The 24,023-nt window shown below is 35.2% G+C and overlaps 2 protein-coding genes across 10 annotated transcripts in view; one reads left to right on the top strand and one right to left on the bottom strand.

Moving 5' to 3' along the window:
• LOC127447002 (cytochrome c1-like) overlaps positions 1-23,422 on the top strand; it is a 47,675-nt gene extending 24,253 nt beyond the window's left edge. For 2 of the 9 annotated variants that reach the window (XM_051708439.1, XM_051708430.1), the window contains exons 5-24: positions 368-436; positions 4,043-4,075; positions 4,204-4,257; positions 6,716-6,769; positions 7,189-7,212; positions 7,599-7,625; positions 8,898-8,912; positions 9,589-9,612; positions 11,420-11,443; positions 12,156-12,182; positions 12,283-12,321; positions 12,782-12,820; positions 13,704-13,739; positions 14,603-14,656; positions 15,810-15,845; positions 16,729-16,788; positions 16,880-16,912; positions 19,334-19,450; positions 22,497-22,547; positions 22,691-23,422. In XM_051708439.1, the coding sequence (XP_051564399.1) occupies positions 368-436; positions 4,043-4,075; positions 4,204-4,257; positions 6,716-6,769; positions 7,189-7,212; positions 7,599-7,625; positions 8,898-8,912; positions 9,589-9,612; positions 11,420-11,443; positions 12,156-12,182; positions 12,283-12,321; positions 12,782-12,820; positions 13,704-13,739; positions 14,603-14,656; positions 15,810-15,845; positions 16,729-16,788; positions 16,880-16,912; positions 19,334-19,450; positions 22,497-22,547; positions 22,691-22,719 (845 nt within the window). In that variant the 3' untranslated portion in view covers positions 22,720-23,422. The remainder of the gene's footprint in view (positions 1-367; positions 437-4,042; positions 4,076-4,203; positions 4,258-6,715; positions 6,770-7,188; positions 7,213-7,598; positions 7,626-8,897; positions 8,913-9,588; positions 9,613-11,419; positions 11,444-12,155; positions 12,183-12,282; positions 12,322-12,781; positions 12,821-13,703; positions 13,740-14,602; positions 14,657-15,809; positions 15,846-16,728; positions 16,789-16,879; positions 16,913-19,333; positions 19,451-22,496; positions 22,548-22,690) is intronic. The other 7 variants (XM_051708434.1, XM_051708433.1, XM_051708435.1 and 4 more) reach the window with 7 other exon arrangements.
• LOC127446978 (neuroligin-4, X-linked-like) overlaps positions 1-24,023 on the bottom strand; it is a 760,753-nt gene that overhangs the window by 535,432 nt on the left and 201,298 nt on the right. The window lies entirely within an intron of this gene.

Genomic DNA, 24,023 nt, shown 5'->3' with positions numbered 1-24,023 from the left:
TCAAAGTAAAAAATGGCTAAGTACTCACAGTACTTTGAGTAATTAAAGTAAAAAGTTACTGTACTCACAGTACTTTGAGTAAAGTAAAAAAGTTACTGTACTCACAGTACTTTGAGTAAAGTAAAAAAATGTAATGTACTCACAGTACTTTGAGTAATTAAAGTAAAAAAGTAAAAACAAAATAGTGCAGTACTAACTGTAATTTGAGTACTCGAAGTAAATATAGTTGAAAAAAAATAGCGCTGTACTCGCAGTACTTCGAGACAGGAGCGAACTGGGAACAATTATTGGCCTATAGACTACACTATAGACTAAAAGTGGGTAAATCTAAATGACATTATCATCTCTCTGATTTTGACATTTGCAGCTGCAGCGGCTGATCCAGTAGAACCTGAAGAAGATGTAGAAGAGCCTGTGACCCCTACGATCCCTGCAGGTCACTTCACAAACACACACTACTGAAAACATACACAATACAATAAAAGCATAAGCAACGAGAGGCCACCTTATCTGGGCTAAAATCACTGTAAATCCTGCTATACACTGTAGGATTTTTACAGTCCATTAAGATTGTTGCTTGTCAGACTGTACAATATGAACACATTGATATCACCATGGTTCACTGTGCGACATTATATCAGACTGTACGATACGCATTGTAGCCGACTGTGGTCCCAATCGTCCTGATCGGTGAACGTGACTCACGTTACTCTGAAAACGTTTCTCTGAAAGTCAGGACAAATATTCATTGTCAAAATAAAAAGACTTGTGGCCTGAAAAATGATAAACGTCTCCATTCACATTGGGGAAAACAAAAAAGGTGGGTTATAGTATGTCTTTCTCCTCTTAGTAACCTATAGGCCACGCAAAATTTCAGAAATTCATATAGGCTAAATATATATTGCACTTGCAAATTCCCTATGGATGATACACAAACATGACATAGATTTCTATAACTGTATCCAACTGTATCTACTGATTTGGATTAAAACATCCCATAAATATTTACCAATATCAAAATCAATCAAATCAAATCACTTTATTGTCACACAGCCATATACACAAGTGCAATGGTGTGTGAAATTCTTGGGTGCAGTTCCGATCAACATAGCAGTCGTGACAGTGATGAGACATATACCAATTTACAATAACATCAAATAAACACAACACAATTTAAACATCTGATATACACATAATTACACTCAACTTAAAACATCACATTAACACAACACAATTTAAGCATCTGTTATACATAATTACACTCAACTTAAAACATCAAATTAACACAACACAATTTAAACATCTGTTATACATAATTACACAACTTAAAACATCAAATTAACACAACACAATTTAAACATCTGTTATACACATAATTACACTCAACAATATACAAATAATAACATACACTGTACAGTATACAATATGCTGTTTTTGTTTTTTACTATATAGATACTATATAGATACACATTATTCAATAAAAATTAAAAAATAAAAATATATAAAAAAGTGTATATATATATATATATATATATATATATATATATATATATATATATATATATATATAGAATGTACAGTATTGCACTGTATTGACATTCAGGCTGTCGGTTGATAGTCAGTTGTTAAGAGAGACATAATATAATGACAGTAATATAATTTATGACAGTCCGGTGTGAGATAAAAGAGTAATAAAGTGCAGGGCTGATGTATTTTGATCGTGGGAGATCAAGAGTTCAGAAGTCTGATTGCTTGGGGGAAGAAGCTATCATGGAGTCGGCTGGTGCGGGTCCTGATGCTGCGATACCGCCTGCCTGATGGTAGCAGTGAGAACAGCCCATGACTTGGGTGGCTGGAGTCTTTGATCCTCCGAGCTTTTTTCACACACCGCCTTGTATATATTTCCTGGAGGGAGGGAAGCTCAACTCCGATGATGTGTTTGGCAGTTCGCACCACCCTTTGCAGTGCTTTGCGGTTGTGGGCGGTGCTATTGCCGTACCAGGCGGAGATGCAGCCAGTCAGGATGCTCTCTACAGTGCAGGTGTAGAACCGTGTGAGGATGTGGCGGTTCATTCCAAACTTCCTCAGCTGTCTCAGGAAGAAGAGGCGCTGATGAGCCTTCTTCACAACGACTTCAGTGTGGACGGACCATGTGAGTTCCTCAGTGATGTGGACACCCAGGAACTTGAAGCTGCTGACTCTCTCCACTGGTGCTCCATTGATGGTGATTGGACTGTGTTCTCTGTCTTTTCTTCTGAAGTCCACCACAAGCTCCTTTGTCTTACTGACGTTGAGGGAGAGGTTGTGCTCCTGACACCAAAGTGTGTCAGAGTGTGCACCTCCTCTCTGTAGGCTGTTTCATCATTGTCAGTGATCAGATCTACCACCGTCGTGTCATCAGCAAACTTAATGATGGCATTGGAGTTATGTGTTGCCACACAGTCATGTGTGTACAGGGAATACAGTAGTGGGCTGAGAACACAGCCCTGCGGGGCTCCAGTGTTGAGGGTCAGTGATGAGGAGATGTTGCTGCCTATTCTAACCACCTGGCGTCTGCTTGACAGGAAGTCCAGGATCCAGCTGCACAGCGAGCTGTTTAAGCCCAGAGCCCGGAGTTTCTCATCTAGCTTGGAGGGCACTATGGTGTTGAATGCTGAGCTGTAGTCTACAAACAACATTCTCACATAAGTGTTCTTTTTTTGATATAATAAACTCAATATAAACTGGTGTGAATCTTAACTAAAGTTTATAGACGTTTAAAGTTTTATCATTAGAGGATTTGTAAAGCATTATTTTAGCGTTAGCGATAAATAATAGTAAACTGTAATTCTGTCATCTTTTGACATATCAAGGTGAAATTGTGCACAGTACTTCAGAGTGATGTCATCTTGAAGCCTGTTAGGTTGGAAAAAACATTAGTCAAAATGGCATTAGATTTTTTGGGCATATGGATATTGAGACAATGTGTACATTTACATAAATGCACACCTTTCGGCCATTTTGTATTTATTTTTGCTAAATATCAAATTGAAAGACATGTATCCTACACATACATACAGAGTTTCAAGTCAATTGGAGCTATGGTTCAGGAGGAGTAGATTTTTGTAGTTTTGGACACATTTGTATTGTACAGGAAAATCCATCATGGCGGACTTTATGGGTTCTAGAGGCTTTTTTGTTCCTCATGAGAAATGAGGCATATATACCAGGTTTCAGAAATTTTGGACTTATGATGTGGAAATGGCATCCCTTTGAAAATGGACAAATTGGGGCATGGCCTGTAGCGCCACCTATAGGCTCACGTAGGCCATTTTTGGTGTGGTAGTTACTCGTGGCCTGTAGTATCAATGTGCCAATTTTCAAAACTTTTTACCAAGGAGATCTTGAATTATTGGGCAATATAAAACTACAGGAATAAGAAGAAGAAGAATACTAACAAAAACAATAGGTTTCCTCCTAACGGAGGAATCCTAATAAAGATGTAAAGAAAATGCATGATAAATGTAAAGAAAAAAAGGTGTTCAGAAATGCTAAATTTCTGGCACTGCCAGAACTTCGCTGGAGGCTAAAGATCATCAAGGCTATTAATCTGCCGTCAGTGAATATGTCACACTGAATGTTGTAAGATTGCCGATTTTGCCCTACAACGACCAAAATTTGTCCAAAATTTGTCTCAGACAGCAGAATCGTGGCCAAAATGTACAGTGTGCACCGGGTTTAACACACGGCCTCGAGTGGATTATTGGTTGTATAGAACAGTGACTTAAAACAATATGATAAAAGACACATGTATGTTCAATAAATAGTTAAAAATAAATTATACAAAAATAAAAAATAACAAATTCTTCCACCAAGTCATAAAGTGAATATAGAGTGGACACACGTGTTCAATCCATTTGGTCTGTTTATATACAATGTGCGCTCACAGATGTGCATTTATCAACATTTTACGGCTTTGAACACTGCTCGTCCAATCAGAATAGAATCAGAATGATTGGTTTTATAATAATAGACCAGTTATTGTCTTTCATTTTGTTTATAGATCCTGATGCTGAAGACACAACCCCTGAACCAGGTAAAGACGTAATAATTTAAATACAAGTACAGATATTTAAAACAAGCAACACATCAACCCAATGTCCTTTTAGGTATATGAAAGCTTTTTTTTAGCTTTTATAGATATATGATTCATCTGTTTGTCAGAAGATGCATCAGATGTCGAGCCCACAGTAGAGAGTTCTGAAGAACCAGCAGCAGGTAATCTGAAAAATATCCCATGTCTGCCAAACATGTTGAGTGATCCAAACATCATCTGCAGCCTGAAACTGAACTTTTGATCAGATTTTAGGAGTGAATGCACTTAGCTGCATAGAGAGCTATAGGATGCTCCCTTGCTCCCTATTTAGTGAATGACTTAACCTCCAGTGTGCTGTCTGTCTGCACTGGTCTCAGAACAGTTTGAAATGCATCTTATTTTCATCCTAACTCCATATAAAGCCTCTGAAAGACACATTTTTCTCAATGTGATAATACACAGTAAATATAGGATTTATAAGATAAAATAGCGCTACAGTCCACGTACATGGTCATTGTGTTTATCAGCGTGCCATTTCGCAATAAATCGCTCAAATTTAAAAAATGGCATATCGGATGAAACTAGAGACTCTAATCTTTTGACTCAAACAGGTTTTAATTTAAAAACTTTATTAGGTTTCTTACCAGATGTAGTTTTGTTGGTGTTTCAACCAAACACAAATGCCACAAATGGTCACATGACCCCGTATGTCTAAAGTTGAACCCTTTACTGACAGCACAGAGTCTCCTGAAGTGAGATCAGTCAGTTTAAATTAATTTAAATTATGTGTTGTGTATAGTGAAGCCAAAATACAACGTCCACGAATGTTAAACAGGTTACAGGTTAAACAGGGTCCCCACAATCATGGAAAACCTGGAAATATCAGGGAATTTTAAACTGTGATTCCCATGCCTGGACATTTTGACATTTTTTCTGGTTGTACATTTCCTGAATGTGCATTTTCTAGATTTCCTCTACTCTAAAATGATCTCATCATCTACCTATTGCTCTTGTGTATAGTGAGGGGCCGTTCAGACAGAACGTTTTCTTGCGCTAATATAAAGCTATAGGCAGAACGCAGGTGTCTCGAGACGTTCTTTTTAACTTGACACGGTCTCTAATGGTGTGCAAAACAATTAAAAAAGCACATTTTTACTTTGTAAAACAAGTGGAAAACAATGGATGGAAACACGCGCTCAGTGTGAACAACCCCTACAACTTGCCTGCAAGTGATGTCCGATTTTTGAAAGAATCATTCCTTTGGGTCAGTGATGGGTCAAAATGACTCACAAATCCGTCTGAATTATTTATTTGTCAATTGATGAACCCTGCTTAAATAAAAATTGAAATCTACAAAATAGCGTTACAACCAAAACTCAAAATACAACACATACAACAGATAATACTGTCTGATATAATGTTTTATGAAGGAAATATACAAGTATTTTTATTACTATAAAAGCCACAAGACGTAAACAATATGTGTGTTAACATGATTTTATTGTGAAAGTCACTTACTAACCTTAACTGTGTAAAGTTAGACAATTGTAACACTTCACTGCCATGATGACATAATGGCGTAAAACACTAAAACGACCATAAAAACAACTTTTTTAGTTTTAACAGAAGAATTAAATGTAAGTGCTTTTATAAAATTATAAGCATCAAATTTCTGCCTTTAAACCCTCCAAACATTGACCCCATTGACTTCCATTGTAAGTGTCTCACTGGAACACACATTTAAAGAAAAGGAGGGACGAGTCGAAATTAATTTTTGTTGTAATCAACATTATGACACAAATGCTGTCGATTCAGCTTAACTTGTATTAAACACGGAATATTCCTTTAAGACTGCAGGCAGCCGAAACCTCATGAAGTTTTTAATCTAATACATTTTGAGTTCTTTTTGCACCTTTTCTTCTTTAAAGTATATCATAAAGATATCTCATAGTTCCATATCGCAGTTATCTCCAGTGTGACACAAGACCGTGATAGCAAAGTTTTACCGTTATTAATCTATAAAAAAATTAAGTATTATAAATACATGATTATACATATGAATATTAATAACAGGCTTCCCACAATCATGATGAATGATCGGGAAATATCAGGGACTTTTTAAAATTGTGATTTCCAGGCCTGTAAAAGTGATCTTAAAATCTTAAAAAGCCATGAAAATATCTAATGTTTTACTATGTTTAAAGGATAGTGAGCACTATATAGTATGTACTGCGCAGTATCCAGTAAATAGTAAACTAGCATTCCATTCCAAACACAGATAATCGAAATTGTTCTGGTTATGCTCTGAAATATTTCGTCTGTTAGAAAGTGCTTTGTGCAAGTGTAATCTCTAGTTAGAATCAGAATGGGCTTTATTGCCAAGTGTGCTCACGTACACAAGGAGTGACAATCATCTTGTTCACATTGGGCAAATCTGCCAACAAAATGTGCCATTATTGACACACAGACTCGTGATGGCTAAACGATGCCTCGAGGACTGATCGTGTCAAATTAACTGAAGCTATGAATCAGTCGAGGGGACCAGACATACACACAACATACAGACTTTACAATATCATAATGATATGCAACTGACGTTGATTATGATGACTCATATTTCACTCATTTCCATCTCGTCAGCTGAAGAGGAACCTGCTGAAGAAGAAGAAGAAGAAGAAGCTCCTGCTGAAGCAGGTAGAAATATGATGCTCAAAATTTGTGTGATATTTTGACACTTGTGGCTGGAAATAGTTCAACTTTTTGACATTCTCAAAAAATGCATTTGGGTAAACTTCCCATCCTTTCGTTCTATAATTGTAAACAAATACAGTATGTACCTCCAAATATGTATTGTGCTTTTTGTAACAAACAAATTACATAAACTTCTCACTCAATCACCCACAGATTTTCCTTCACAATTTATCCACAAAAACTAATTGAAAGCATTTCAGCACAAGCCTTTTAGATCATAAGGTCTTTAAAATAATGAAACATTAATTCAGTCAAATGTGTCCAAACTATTGACTGATAAGTGTATACTGAACTGCCATATCATGTTGAATTCTCTTCTTGATCATATTTGGCTAATTAGTGATTGTTTATTGTGTTTCTAGGTGAAAATGATATGACTGTAACAGGTATGCAGGTTAATTTCTTGACATCTAGCAGTTATTGTAGTTATTGAATTTCACTTTATCATTTTATATTTGTATGCGTGGTACAGCTTGTACATTGCTGATTTAAGACTATTTTATGGTGTCATCATTTGTAAATTGCTTTTTCATATCAAGACTATTTAAAGGAATAGTTTACTCCAAAATTAAAATTCTATACTGTAATAATCTATAAATACTCCCGTATGCTGTTAGTTTTTCTCTGGAACACAAAAGAAGAATTTTTGAAGCCTTACGGCTTTTGAGCTTTTTTTGAACAGCGTTGGTTTACAGTGACCATGACTATCAAGCTACAAAATGGACAAAAATATAATTAAAGCTTAATTAGTGTTTATTCATTGTATTTGTAGATGATGCAGGTGATGAGGAAGTAACAGGTAGGCTGGTTATTTTTTTTGTCATGCTAGCAATTATTGAATTACTGATTTTCACTTCATGTTGTTTTATGTGTGGTATTAGTATGTTAGTCTGTAAACTGCTTTTACGTATCATTACAGCTTGCTAAAGTCACACAATAGACACCTCAAAGCAAAATGTACTTAAAAATGTAGTTTTTTTTAATCAGTTGCTTCCTAAAAACATGAAAAAAGAAAGGAAAAAATATCATCAATCTTGATGTTTGTGTCTCTGTCTGAGGGAGAAAGGAATAGTTCACCAATAAATGAAAATTCTGTCATTATTTACTCACCTTCATGCCGTTCCAAACCTGTATGCTGTTCACAGTTCATAGTGACCACATCTGTCAAAACATCATTAATGCTTCAGACGGTACTATATACTGAACTCGATTGAAACGTTTGTATACAAACTTTGAGGTTGGCTTGGAAAAAGCCTGGCCTGTAAGTTCAAGTAGTTTGAAAAGTTTTAAGGTTTAAAAAGCCCTTCAGTCAATCAGACAGATTGAAAGGTTGGAAGGTTTAAAGATACCTGTACAGATACATGAAAGATACAAATGTTGTAACATGTAGCTAGGCCTTCCAAGCATGCTGTTAGATGTTGTTAGCATGTTGCTAGCATGGTTTAGCATGTATCTACGCGTTGCTATCATGTAGGTAGGTGTTCTTAGCATTTTTTAGCATGTTTTAGCACATAGTTAGATGTTGCTAGCATGTTACCTGAATGTTTTAGCATGAAGTTAGGCACTGCTAACATGTTGCTAGCATGTAGCTAGGCATTACTAGCATGTTTTAACATGTAGCTAGGCGTTGCTTATTTGTTTTAGCATGTAGCTAGTGTTGCTAGCATGTAGTTAGGTGTTATTAGCGTTTTTTTTTTTTTTTTTGCATGTTTTAGCTTGTAGTAAGATGTTGCTAGCATGATACTTGCATGTTTTAGCATGAAGATAGGCATTGCTGGCAGAGTGCAAGCATGTTTTAACATGTAGTTAGGCATTGCTAGAATGTTTTAGCATGTAGCTAGGCATTATTAACATATTTCTAGCGGGTGGCTAGCATGTTTTAGCAAGTAGCTAAGCATTTCTAAGAAGATGATAGATAGATAGATAGATAGATAGATAAGAGTGAATGAGTGGGTGATCTAAAAACAGAGAGAGAGAGAGAGAGAGAGAGAGAGAGAGAGAGAGAGAGAGAGAGAGAGAGAGAGCTTTTTAGATCATAAGATTTTAGATTTTTTATTTGTATTTGTTGCAGGCGATTCAGATGCGGGTAAGCTGCTTTCTTGTCATTTTTCAATGCCAAGCATGAAGCTAGGCATTGCTAGCATGTTTTAGAATGTAGCTAGGCATTTCTGGATAGATAGACAGATAGATAGATAAGAAAAGAGTGAGGGAGTGGGTGGGTGATCTAGAAACAGAGAGTGAGAGAGAAATGTGAAAAGGAAAGTGAGTGAGAGAGAGAGAGAGAGAGATAGATTGAGAAAAGGAGAGGGAGAGGGAGGGAGAGAGAGAGAGAGGGAGGGAGAGAGAGAGAGAGAGGGAGGGAGAGAGAGGGAGGGAGGGAGAGAGAGAGAGGGAGAGAGAGAGAGAGAGAGCGAGCGAGCGAGCGAGAGCGAGAGCTAGAGAGCGAGCTTAAAGCATATTAAATGCATTCTGTGGGTTTGTTGACATTAGAATTTTTGATAGTTAGAGTTTGAATAGTCTTGGCTCATCTGAACATTCCCTCAATGTAAGTGAATATGATTTTTCTGTTTTTTGATCGCCTGCTGTGTGAAAACCGTAAGTCCGATCAGTTAGAAAAGTAATAGCAACTCAAGTCAGAACAGTCTTAAGGTCTGTGCAAAGTTTGGGGCGTGTCTCTCTAATGCTTAAGATGGTTTTATATACTGAATAATTATCTTCTTGAGTATTTTGTATTGATTAGTGTTTATTCATTGTATTTGTAGATGCTGCAGGTGATGCAGATGTGGGTAAGCTGCTTTCTTGTCATTTTTCAATGCCTAGCATAAAGCTAGGCATTGCTAACATGTAGCTAGGCATTACTAGCATGTTTTAGCATGTAGCTAGGGGTTGCTAGCATGTATTTAGGTGTTGTTAGCATTTGTTAGCATGTTTTAGCTTGTAGATATATGTTGCTTGCATGTTAGTAGCATGTTTTAGCATGAAGATAGGCATTGCTAGCATAGTACTAGCGTGTTTTAACATGTAGCTAGGCATTTCTAGCATGTTTTAGCATTTAGCTAGGCATTATTGGCATTTTTCTAGGATGTATTAGCATGTAGCTAGGCATTGCTAGCATGTTTTAGCATTTAGCTAGGCATTATTGGCATTTTTCTAGGATGTATTAGCATGTAGCTAGGCATTGCTAGCATGTTTTAGCATTTAGCTAGGCATTATTGGCATTTTTCTAGGATGTTCTAGCATGTAGCTAGGCATTACTAGCATGTTTTAGCATGTAGCTAGGGGTTGCTAGCATGTATGTAGGTGTTGTTAGCATTTGTTAGCATGTTTTAGCTTGTAGATAGATGTTGCTTGCATGTTAGTAGCATATTTTAGCATGAAGATAGGCATTGTTAGCATAGTACTAGCGTGTTTTAACATGTAGCTAGGCATTTCTAGCATGTTTTAACATGTAACTAGGTGTTGTTAACATGTTTAACATGTAGCTAGACATTGCTAGCATGTTTTAGCATTTAGCTAGGCATTATTGGCATTTTTCTAAGATGTTTTAGCATGTAGCTAGGCATTGCTAACATGTTTTAGCATGTAGCTAGGCATTATTTTCATTATTCAAACATGTTTTAGCATGTAGCTAGGCATTGCTAGCATGTTTTATCATGTATATAAGTGTTGCTAGCATGTTTAACATGTAGCTTGACATTGCTAGCATGTTATAGAATGTAACTAGGGATTATTGGCATTTGTGTAGCATGTTTTATCATGTATATAGGTGTTGCTAGCATGTTTAAGCATGTGGCTAAGCATTATTGGCATTTTTGTAGCATTTTTTAGTATGTAGCTAAGAATTACTAGCATGTTTAGTACGTGGCTAGGTGTTGCTAACATGTTTAAAATGTAGCTTGACATTGCTAACATGTTGTAGTATGTAGCTAGGCATTGCTATCATGTTTTAGCATGTAGCTAGGCATTGCTATCATGTTTTAGCATGTAGCTAGGCATTGCTATCATGTTTTAGCATGTAGCTAGGCATTGCTAGGATGTTTTAGCATGTAGCTAGGCATTGCTAGCATGTTTTAGCATGTAGCTAGGCATTGCTAACATGTTTTAATATGTAGCTATGTATTGCTAGCATGTTTTAGCATGTAGCTTGAAATTGCTAGCATGTTTTAGCAAGTAGCTAAGCATTTTTAGATAGATAAAAAAAGAGTGAACGTGTGGGTGATCTAGAAACGGAGAGCAAGAGAGAAATTGAGAAAAGGAAAGAGAGAGAGAGGGAGAGAGAGAGCGCGCGCGAACCCATGTTCTGTAGGTTTGTTTACATTTGAATTTTTGATAGTTGGAGTTTGAATAGTCTTGGCTCATCTGAACATTCCCTCAATGTAAGTGAATAGGATTTTTCTGTTTTTTGATCGCCTGCTGTGCGAAAACCGTAAGTCCAATCAGTTAGAAAAGTAATAGTAACTCAAGTCAGAACAGTCTTAAGGTCTGTGCAAAGTTTGGGGCGTGTCTCTCTAATGCTTTAGATGGTTTTATATACTGAATGATTCTCTTCTTGAGTATTTTGTATTGATTAGTGTTTATTCATTGTATTTGTAGATGTTGCAGGCGATGCAGATGCGGGTAAGCTGCTTTCTTATCATTTTTCAATGCCTAGCATAAAGCTAGGCATTGTTAACATGTAGCTAGGCATTACTAGCAAGGGGTTGCTAGCATGTATTTAGGTGTTGTTAGCATTTGTTAGCATGTTTTAGCTTGTAGATAGATGTTGCTTGCATGTTAGTAGCATGTTTTAGCATGAAGATAGGCATTGCTAGCATAGCTAGTATGTAGCTAGGCATTGCTAACATGTTTTAATATGTAGCTATGTATTGCTAGCATGTTTTAGCATGTAGTTTGACATTGCTAGCATGTTTTAGCAAGTAGCTAAGCATTTCTAGATAGATAGATTGATAAAAGAGTGAACGTGTGGGTGATCTAGAAACAGGGAAAGCGTGAGAGAAATTGAGAAAAGGAAAGAGAGAGAGAGAGCGAACCCATGTTCTGTAGGTTTGTTTACATTTGAATTTTTGATAGTTGGAGTTTGAATAGTCTTGACTCATCCGGATATTCCTCAATGTAAGTGAATAGGATTTTTCTGTTTTTTGATCGCCTGCTGTGTGAAAACCGTAAGTCCGATCAGTTAGAAAAGTAATAGCAACTCAAGTCAGAACAGTCTTAAGGTCTGTGCAAAGTTTGGGGCGTGTCTCTCTAATGCTTAAGATGGTTTTATATACTGAATGATTCTCTTCTTGAGTATTTTGTATTGATTAGTGTTTATTCATTGTATTTGTAGATGCTGCAGGCGATGCAGATGTAACGGGTAGGCAGGTTAATTTCATGTTATGTTTGTAAGTTGCTGTTTTAAGGGAACAGATGTTGAATATTTGACTGTTTGATTGAATCTTTTCGTCTCTCTGAAGTCAATCCGCTGGTTGATGAACCTGAAGTCACTCAAACAGGTAAATTAAAGATTTACAGTTCTTCTCTGGTATCTCACAGACTGATAGCATCTTTTTACAAAGCTATAATGTGACGGCTGGTTTGTTTTGGTTACACAGAAACAATATTCATACATTTTTATGTGCAACTTTTTATAGCCACAGTTAAACTATAACAGAGTCAACACATTGCTATATAACACGTGTACACAACCCAATAAACAGGTGTATAAATCTTTTTAAATTAAAATGTCTTATTGTTTAGTTAGGAACTAAACTGTTTATTGTTATACTTTTATTACAATTCCATATGTTAGATCAGTGCTTCTCAACTGGTTTTGCTTACAGCGTTTGACTACTCTTAACTATGCAAGATTAAATGTTTAGTTGCATTTAGCATTTTGTCTACTGTCTGTGACCCAATCAGACCCACCAGATTTATTCTAGAAACCATCTGAAGAGGTTAATGTTTGTTTTTCAGAAGCTCCAGAGGAACCAGCACAAGAGGAACCAAGTGAAGGTAACAAAGAAGTCATGGAATTATTCTTTCATAACAACATCAATTATTAGGATTGTGTTTCCTGTTGAAGTCCGTGTGTGCGAGAGGACGTCGGGAGTTTTAAAATAGACATGACTCAATGCAACAATAATAATGCACAATATTCCTCTCAGGTTCAGGACTACAGTATGTTTCAAAATCTAGTGAGCCATCTACACAGGCTGCAATTTAAGGCAGCTTTATATTGTAGGCAACATAATGGTGATGCCTTTTTTTATTTTATTTGTTTTTAATCCCCTTTTCTCCCAATTTGGAATGCCCAATTCCCACTACTTAGTAGGTCCTCGTGGTGGCTCACCTCAATCCGGGTGGCGGAGGACAAGTCTCAGTTGCCTCCGCTTCTGAGACCGTCAATCCGCGCATCTTATCACGTGACTCGTTGTGCATGACACCGCGGAGACTCACAGCATGTGGAGGCTCATGCTACTCTCCACGATCCACACACAACTTGCCACACGCCCCATTGAGAGCGAGAACCACTAATCACGACCACGAGGAGGTTACCCCATGTGACTCTACCCTCCCTAGCAACCGGGCCAATTTGGTTGCTTAGGAGACCTGCCTGGAGTCACTTAGCATGCCCTGGATTCGAACTCGTGCCTCCAGGGGTGATAGTCAGCGTCAGTACTCGCTGAGATACCCAGGCCCTGGTGATGCCTTTTAGGATTATAAATATACTTATAATACATTTAATACTTAAAAATACCAAGAACATTAAAAATTGACTACCTTATCCAGTATTTGTGTGCTATGTACTGTATTTTTATGCTTCTAAAAACATTGCACCATTAGTTTGATGTTTATGGTAACAAAATCAACTTTTTTCCATGTGTTACATGTTTAGATGAAGCAGATACACCTGAAGGTCCTGCTGAAACAGGTGTGTTGTAATAATTTCCCCCAAAACTTGAAAGCATTAGAGTTAAAACATGAATTAGTGTATTTCAGCTTATTTTAGAAAAATAAATACTATCACTGGGTGAAACCTGCCAAGAACATGTCTCATTTATATTTTAAAGCAAAATCAAATGAAACAAATCCAAAAAGTAGGCTTCGTTTTCTTTATAGCTTTTTGGAATATAATTAGGTGTTTCTTCAACTTCAGGCACTCAAACAGATTTACACTTTTTCTTTTTCTAATATAAAAGTCACAGAGTTGGAAACCTTTTACCATGTCATCATAATTCATTTTTGGCACTTTTCAGATGTGTTTTATGTATAGATTTGACTGTTTTAGTCCCAGACTCAGACTTTCAATATTAAACTATGAAAATACATTATTAAAATACTAATTATTACATGCTTAAATCTATGATCATCTAAACAAAGAGTGAAATAAACAATATTTATACAATATTTATTGTGTGAAAATGATTTCTTATGACTGTCCCACAGTTGTGAAGTCATTTCCACCTCAGCAAACAAATTTTTTTTTGTGTGTGTACTTGTTAACCATGTGGACAAAAGTGTCAGTGAAGAGCATGCTTGAGATGAAATATGAGACAAAACAAAGTGAAATATCACTTTTTAGTGTGCATAATTTCCTATCAAGCTTTGCCACATTATGCAAAAAGTGTGAAAATATGATTTAATTGTGTGATTTTAGGAAACATCAGATGTTAGCTATGAAACTAGTCTTAACAAGACAAAAGAGTCATTTTATTTTAAAAATGTTAAAAACGTCATTTCCATCAGTGTTATTTCCAACACAGAATTGAAACATGTTTTACATTGTTTCTGCAGACTCCAGTGATGTAACAGAGAAACCAGATGAAGAAATTGAGAAAGCTAGGAGAGGTTTGAAACTGTCAATCATTTACTATCATTAACCCTTTAAGCTCGGATGGGCCGGTGCGAGAAAAAATAATCGTCAAAATATTAATAACTAGATGACCAACACAGAATAGGTATCGATTGAAAGCTTAGAAGCTCTACTTTCCAATGCATGTAGACATTATGACCAAAACTGAACAAGTGCTTTGAAATTTACAGACAAATCAGAAGTGTTCTATTTTTATCATTTTTTTTTTAATGCACCGTACATATTATTATAATCAGTAAAAACATCAAACTGATCAAATAGTCATGTGTGTTTTACTCACAGACAAAAATAGTGAGAAATAGCTAAGTATATGTCTTTGACAATTATGTTGGTGTTGCTTATAGGAAGTGTTTTTGCTTATAACTTCACGAAATATAAAGCGAACGTAAATTATCACATGCTATTACATACAGGAGGTGATTATCTTTCAAACAAGCCCACACACAAGATAATGAGATGCATAGATCATTAGATAATCCACATGAAGCACAATGTTACATATGACCACCAGGAGATGGCGCCAAATACATGACACAGACTCAATGATGACTCAAATGACACAGAATGAAACTCATTCTGTGAAATCTCATTACTAAAATCATGTCTTAATTTATTTTGTGATTTTTCAGCAGTTTCTTAGGCTGAGAGTCTCAGAATGTATCATAATCTTTATCATTAAAAATTGTGAAACGTTTTCTTTACAATGATACCAAACACTTGACCCTCGAAGTCATAAGCCTTTAATTTTGGGTATGCAACTGAAACAGAAAATCTTTTTAAAAAAACTTCGGAGCTTAAAGGGTTAAAGTACAATATGAAACTGATAGTTCTGGTCCTGAATACTGCGCCTAATATTATTAATATTATGTTATTTCCACTAGGAAATGATCGTTGATCTCATAAATATTCACTAGGTTTTGTTTTAAACTCACTTATGTTTCATTAAAAGTTGCCTTTTGTACTTAAACACTGTTAAGTCATTCACTGACTATGCAGCTGTCTTTAATTTTGCACACAGTCTAGGTCAAAGGTTACATGCATCTGATACCTGCAAACCTGCCTTGCTACTTTTTACTGTATGTTGCATTCTGCTGTAAGTTTATATATTTTTTCCCCTTGTAAAATCAGCAGGATTCGATCTGTCTGACGCTTTCCCTGATTTAGGTAAGAGACGAATACAAAACTATTTCATTTGTGTTCTTTTTTTGACTAGAATTGTCTTACTGCTATGGATGTGAATTAATTGTCAAACAAATACAGTAATTGCAATAAACAATGTTTTCTTCATGTCTCTTAAAATGTAAACTTTAGCATATATTTATATGTACATAAACATGCAGTTAAATATGTGATTTCCTTTGCACATCAATTATGCACAGGATGAAATGTCATCAATAATAGTATTTTAAATATTATAACATTTACAAATGTTTAAATTATTTCTCTTTTTGGTCTGGTTTAGTGTAGCTGAACGCTGCCAACCCAAATGTTATTTTATATGAATATAAAAACCTGAGCGCTTTGCGTTCATGATTCACAGAAAATGAGACGATTGGGGGGGGGGGTGTAATATTTTATTACAACACATTACATAGTGCATAATAACAGTTCAAATGAATGCACTAATATAAAATAACATATTAATTGCATACTTTTAAATATTTATACACTGTGAATCATATCAAACATTGAGAAATTTCTGTGGACGCCTTTTACATCTTCACTGACTCCACATATGACTTGTGATATATTTCATGTTTTCTAAATTCATAAGAAGGTTGTGTGTGCTTAACAGAGCTACAGAACGAAATTGCACATGTTGTCAGCCACTGACTGTGTCTTTTGAGAAACAGTTTTCTTCCTGCAGGGGGCGCTTGACGCTCTGAACACCGAATCCTCCATGCATCCGCATTTAAATCTCAAACGTTTTATATCCCTTTGGGGACATTTTACACTGGATAGTCATTTTCAATAAAAACTGCCCTCAATTCTACACCAATGGAATTAGATCATTTGACAGTTATTAATAAGAGATGTTTGTTTAAAGCAGAGAATAAATTTGGAGATGCAGACAGGCACAGCGCAAGTGACAGCGGTCCTGGGAAAGGTTTGGCTTGTTTTGTCATTTTTTTCTTATCTGTATGGTTGTTGCCAAAGCCTTGTGTTAATAATTTCTGTGTTCTCTCCTCTCATTGTAGCACGCAGTGCTGGAGCATCGTCTGGCCCAAGTGGTAAAATATGTTTAACTAGATTTTGACATTTTTTAAGAAGAGTGATTGTTGCTTCCAGGTGCACCCTCAAGTCTCAATGTAAGTCTATGAGAGTTTTTTATTTATTTATTTATTTTCTCAGGTAAAAATGGTAAGTTTGATCTCTTAGTAAAGTAACAGCACAACAAGACACATGATTTGAGGAATTATTCATGTCTGGAGCACAACCACTGCTGGACCACTTACACAGAACATTTAACGCTTTAAGTCACTGAGATCAATAGAAATAATGATGCTTGACTTAACAAACAGCACAAATGATTCATCGGAATCTACTGCATGACTTCATAATCTATAATGCGTACATACCACCCCACCCAATCAAACTGCACAGACGATCTACTCTTTCCTCTTTTCTTTGTTTACTGAAGTGAAAACAATCAGCAATTATTGCACATATTACTTCCTGTTCCATTTAAATGAGTAGTTCAGCATTGTTTACTCACCCTCATGTTAGTTCCAAACTCGCATGCTATTATTTTTTTCTGTGGAAGACATTTTGAAGAATCTTCATGCAGCTAATTTCCACACAATTACCACAAAGGACAAAAGCGACATATTAGTAATCATAAAAGTACTCCATGACAGTATAAATCCACTTGTATGGAAACAAATGTGTTCCACGGAAGAAAGAAAGTTATACAGATTTGGAACAACATGAGGGTGAGTAAATGATGACAGAAGCCACACTTTCTCTTTTACTTCTTGTAAACTGCTGTTAAGCTGCTTTTGTTTTGGGCGGCACTTTCGCTTGTTTATCTGCTGTAGAATCTATAAATCAGGTTCACAGGTTCAGTCTTGCCTGTCATTAGTTTTGAGGGGTTTTTGCACACAAACATTCCAGTCAGTGAATGTGTCAACTCTTGCTGCACTTCGTTAGATCCTAGAGAAGCTTCCAGAGGGACGACTGTGAAGTGTACTGATGACTTTCTGTTCAAAAATTACTGAGAAGTGCCACACCTGCACTAGTGCAAACAAGAACAAAAAACACATTTTTAAAGGGGAAGTTTATGTTCTGTCATAATTTACTCACCCCCATGTCCTTCCAAACCTGAATGTGCAATTATCTGCTGATGCAGATGAAACACCAGACTAAAATACTCTGACAGTGATTCCTACAGTGCAAATCACTGGCAGCACTGCCAAATACTGAATCTACAATGTGAAACACACAGCACGAACAGTGTAGTCTGATTCCCGAACAAATGACTCTTATGAGTCAGTTCTTTTGAATCTACAGCGTATAACATACAGCTCAATCAGTGTAGTCCAGTTCCCAAACAAATGATTCTTATGAGTCGGTTCTTTTGAATCTAAAGCATGAAACACACAGTGTGACCAGTATAGTCTTATTCCCGAACAAATGACTCTTATGAGTCGGTTCTGTTGAATCTACAGTGTGAAACACACAGTGCAGTCTGATTCCCGAACAAATGACTCTTATGAGTCGGTTCTTTTGAATCTAAAGCATGAAACACACAGTGTGACCAGTATAGTCTGATTCCCGAACAAATGACTCTTATGAGTCAGTTCTTTTGAATCTACAGTGTATAACATACAGCTCAATCAGTGTAGTCCAGTTCCCAAACAAATGATTCTTATGATCCGGTTCTTTTGAAACTACAGCGTGAAACACACATTGTGACCAGTATAGTCATATTCCCAAACAAATGACTCTTATGATCCGGTTCTTTTGAATCTACAACATATAACATACAGAGCGACCAGTGTAGTCCGATTCCCGAAGAAATGACTCTTATTCCTTATTATAAAAGAACAAATGAATGAATAGGCCTGTGTTATCTCATATTTTTGTTAAAATGGGTTGTGAACTGTTTCATGTTGATTTGAAGTGACATTGCTGCATTTATTTTAGGTACTTATAGTTATATCTTTTTTGTGAATCATCCGTGTTGTAATTCAGTCCATGTTGCACATTTTGAATCTTATCTGAGGTGGGTCTAATGTAATGCTGTCATCTAGTGGACGGTTATGTGCATCTCTTGGAACTTCTCTGCCACTGATTAATTTCCATCACAAAATTATGTTTTATAAATGGCCCTAGAATTATATGTGTTCATCTTTCATTGTTACTGAGTTGATCAAAACCTCTAACACTGAAGTATTAAACATTCAGTGTTTAAGTCATCCTGCAGTGTTTGTGCTCCAGACATTAATGAAATGACATTAATCAAATCATGTGACTTGTTGACGAGAGATGTGCTGTTGCTTTACTAAGTGGGCAGAAATCCCATAGACTTACATTGAAGGAAGGAGTCGTCATATCTGAAGAGCAGAATATTAAAGAGACTCTTTTCAGTTGGATCAGTAAACAACCAAACAGATCAAAGCACTGACATTTCTTCTTGTGTCTGTTTTCAGACCGTGGATCTGGTACAGTTGTTGGTGTTGTTTGTGGGATCGCAGTGGCAGCCATTGGTGCAATTACAGGCTACTTCACATATCAGAAGAAAAAACTGTGTTTCAAAGTCCAAAGAGGTCTGTAGCTTCATGTTTTAGAATATGCTTAGCTTTGTTGTTTATAATAATCAGTAAAATATTGTCATAATCATCATCAAACAGTCTTGACTGATCATGAAGCCATTCACTGAAAATAGTGACAGACTGATATATCAGTATATACTGTATATTAGAGGTCGACCGATAGTGGATAACTAAGATGGTGGGAAAGGGCGATAACAGATTAATTGGCTGATAGTAAAAAAAAATTAAAAATAAATCGATTTATAAAATGTCAATTTTTTTTTTCTTTACTATGGCGGGCAAAGACAAAGAGTCCAAAGTGAATAAAATCCCAGATCCAGTTTATTGTTCAATCAAAATTCCAATAATAACCAGAAAAAATGAAGATTTGGCCAATAATGTGGGACTTATAAGAACAAACAAGCCTGAAACACACTGGGGACTCTTATTTTGAAATGATGAAAAAACTATTGACAGATTTTTGTTTAACCGATAGATCTGAAAAGCAACTATCGGCACTGATCGATCGGTAAAACCGATATATCGGTCTCCCTCTAGTATATATTACGTATATATTATATTTAGCCATTTTGAGACTCTTAGTATTGTTCAATAACTGTAACATTAACAAAAGCAATATGTCTCCCTTGTATTTTTCCAAACTCAACCATTAGCCTCGTAAATGGATAATGCACATTTTCTAAAAGACATATTTTAGTTTATTTATTAAAAATTTTAAGCATAAATGTGTGCATCTTAATTGTTATAATGAAATTGGTTCAGTATATATATCAGCATTATACAGTATTGGGATCCCGCTCTAGGGCAATTCAGAATTTTTACACTGTGACATTATTGTCATGATAATTACACACATTTTATGCCACAATTCTCATTACCGCAACATGAAAAAATTATATTATTTAAATTGTGAAGTATTAATACATCATATAAGTTTTCCCTTGGTGCTGCTTTTCATTTTCACAGATTTTAATAAATAAAAAATGGTCCTTTTTGTTCAGTTGTTGTTTTTACAGCAGAAAATGACTGTTACGGTAATTAGAATAATCATTGAAAACAATGGAAATACTGTAGTAGAAGTAAAACATACAGACGTGTTGTGCACATATCAAGTTCAAGGCAGTGATGCTGGCATACAGAACAGTCACTGGGTCTGCTCCAGCATACCTAAAATCATCTCTGCAGAGCTACGAGCCCACTAGAAGCCTGTAGTCGGCTAATGAGTGGCACCTTGTTGTACCAACACAAAGAGGCACCAAAACACTTTCCCGTACTTTCAGCTTCATTGTACCACGTTGGTGGAATGACCTTCCCAACTCCATCAGTGAAGCTGACTCACTTTCTGTCTTCAAAAAATGGCTACAAACACATCTTTTCCATGAGCACTTAACCAGTCACTAAATAAATAAATGTAAAAAATGTGTATAAATTCTTGTTGCACTTAGATCTGTCTTGAAAACTACTATTCTGATGCTAGTGAAACTTTGTAATACAGCACACTTCCTACTACTGTCTCCTTAAGAAGAATCCTCTTTTGTAAGTCGCTTTGGATAAAACCGTCTGCCTAATGAATAAATGTAAATGTTATGGTGGTGAGAATTAGGGGAGTAAAAATGGCTGAACCCTTGGCACCCCAGCGGGCCTGTGAGAAAAAAAATTATAATCGTCAAAATATGAATAACTACAGTCTTGATCAACACAAAATATGTATCATTTGAAAGCTTAGAAGCTCTACTTTCCAATGCATGTAGACATTATGACCAAAACTGAACAAGTGCTTTGAAATTTGCAGACAAATCAGAAATGTTCCGTTTTTATAATTTATAAAAACATCTGCACTGTACATATTATTACAATCAGTAAAAACATCAAACTGATCAAATAGTCATGTGTCATATGTTGTTGGAAAGCTCTCGAGGAGTAGAATACAACCAGTCTATTTGTTTTACTCACAGACAAAAATATAGCGAGTAATAGATAAGTGTATGTCTTTGACAATTATGTTGGTGTTGCTTGTATTCCGCATTTTAACTTATAACTTCACAAAAAATAAACGAAACATGAAATATCACATAACATTACTTAGAGGAGGTGATTATCTTTCAAATGAGTCCACACACAAGATAATCAGATGTATAGATCATTAGATAATCCACATGAAGCACAATGTTACATATGACCACCAGGAGATGGCGCCAAATACATGACACAGACTCAATGATGACTCAAATGACACAGAATGAAACTCATTCTGTGAAATCTCATTACTAAAATCATGTCTGCATGCTATACAAACCTTTAGTCATTGTTGTGTTTGCATGTGTAATTAGTTCTTATGTTCAATTATTATGTTTTATTTGTTTGGAGATGTTTTTGGACACTATAAATTATTTTTGTAATGCTGTCATTTTTGATTGCTTTGTCGTATCAACACATATTTCTCAGATACAGTTGACATGATTGAGAACAAAAAAAAAAAAAGCAGCTTTTCAGAGCCACCTTATTTACACCCAGAGATATATAATGTCAAGTAAGAAAAATAAGAAAAAAGTAAGTTTTGGCTTTTTTTTTTGTTGGTTTTTTTTTTTTTTTTTTTTTTCCTTCCCAGCAGTTTCTTACGCAGAGTCTCAGAATGTATCATAATCTATATCATTAAAAAATTGAAAAGTTTCTTTACAATGATACCAAACACTTTTTTGTCGAGTTATAATCCTTTAATTTTGGGTATGCCACTGAAACAGGAAATCTTTGAAAACCTCTTCAGGGCTTAAAAGGTTAAGTGTCCTGAAAATAATTTTACAGTGCTAAATGTAGGCTTAATTTTCTTTATGCAAAATATAATTTCATTTTTTTTAAATTTTTTTTATTGATTATTGATATGGGTTAAATATGACCAGGATATTTTCTTGACAGGTTTCATGAAAATCACATACATTTACGTCAAATATGGAATTATTGCGACAAGTTGTGATTGTTATTGATTGTTATCAGCTCTGTTATTCACAGCAGTCAGTCATCAAATACATCCATTTCTCCTCAGGTGACCCAGAGAGTGCCAAAGAAGAGAACGACACACAGAACGACCCTCAAGGTACGTCTTAAATTCTTTTACAGCTCATTTTCACCTGTAAAAACATTTTTTAATAAATATTACAAATAATGTCATAAACGAGTCACATGATATTGACTTAAATGTTTTGTTGATATGGATGTCGTTTTTGTTTTCATGTGCAGTTTTAAGTAATCTTCTGCCTTCATCATGAATCAACCAGTGAAAGAGTTGTGCGAGCGGTGAATTCCCATGATGCTACTGTGAACTGGTTCACATCGGAACAGCATGTTATAACGACACACATTTACACAGCTTAAGGATCATGGTGCACTTCACAAATAAATGGGTTGTCATCATAAATTCACAGTGTGGAAACATCTTTGATGGGTGAACACACAAATGTCATTTTCACATTCATTTAAAGTCCCTGTGTCAGATAAAGGCTTTATTCATAATCTCATTTCCTTCTGTTTCGACTACAGTTCTAGTTAACATAGGACTGTTATTGATTTATTTGTTTTGAATGTAATTTCACAGTTTGAATGGTATGGGGTGTGTATGCTTGTTTGTGTGTGTGTGTGTGTGTGTATACATGACGGCCTTTTTTGGGGGAGGCATTTTCATTTCATTAAAAAGTGTTGTTTAGTTTCTTGCTATATTGTTAATCACATTGTTTTGTTTGATGTCAAGCAGCCACTGATTCGTATAAATCAGACCTGACACTGTGGAATGATTCACAAAATGAAATTTTGTTCTGACCAAATAGAATTCATCTGACATTTTTTTTATTTTATTCTGTAAATACATTATGTTGTTGAGTTTGAATAAAGGGTTGGTTCTGTTTAAATGACTGTACAGTTAATTGCACACTGTTTCAAAATTAAAATAAAATGACAAACCAGAAGTCTACAAAACCCTCAGTCTATGATGATTGGCTTATAATTCACAATAATAATATATATATATATATATATATATGTGTGTGTGTGTGTGTGTGTAATGAATAATATCATATAACTTTTTATAATTATTTATTTGTTATATATTAAATACTGTATTTCATATTTTTTGGTTATTGAATCATATTTCATATTAATGCTTTTTATAGTATTTCTATCTTTTAGCATTTATGCAAGTAATAAATATTAAATAATAACAATAATTATTTTGTATGTATTGAATAATATATTATAACTTTTTTTTTACAACATTTCTATTTAAATAATTGTGCAAATAATATAAAGTAATAATAATAAAGCTTATTTTTACAGTTGCAAAATGTTAATTAAATGTCCCGAACCAGAACTGTACAAATCATACAGAATACATGTCATTATTATAACTATGGTGATTATGATCAATAATAATAAATATTTCATAGCATTTAATTGTTATATATTGAATCATATTCATAATAAGAAAAAAATATAATAATTCTATCTTTTAGTATTTATGCAAATAAGTAATACATATTTAATAATAACAATATTTATTTTGTATATATTAAATAATATC

This window comes from Myxocyprinus asiaticus, chromosome 10 (genome assembly GCF_019703515.2).
Source record: "Myxocyprinus asiaticus isolate MX2 ecotype Aquarium Trade chromosome 10, UBuf_Myxa_2, whole genome shotgun sequence".
Lineage (NCBI taxonomy): Eukaryota > Metazoa > Chordata > Actinopteri > Cypriniformes > Catostomidae > Myxocyprinus > Myxocyprinus asiaticus.
The sequence above is the reverse complement of the archived record's forward strand: the minus strand, read 5'-3'. Positions and strand labels throughout refer to the sequence as shown.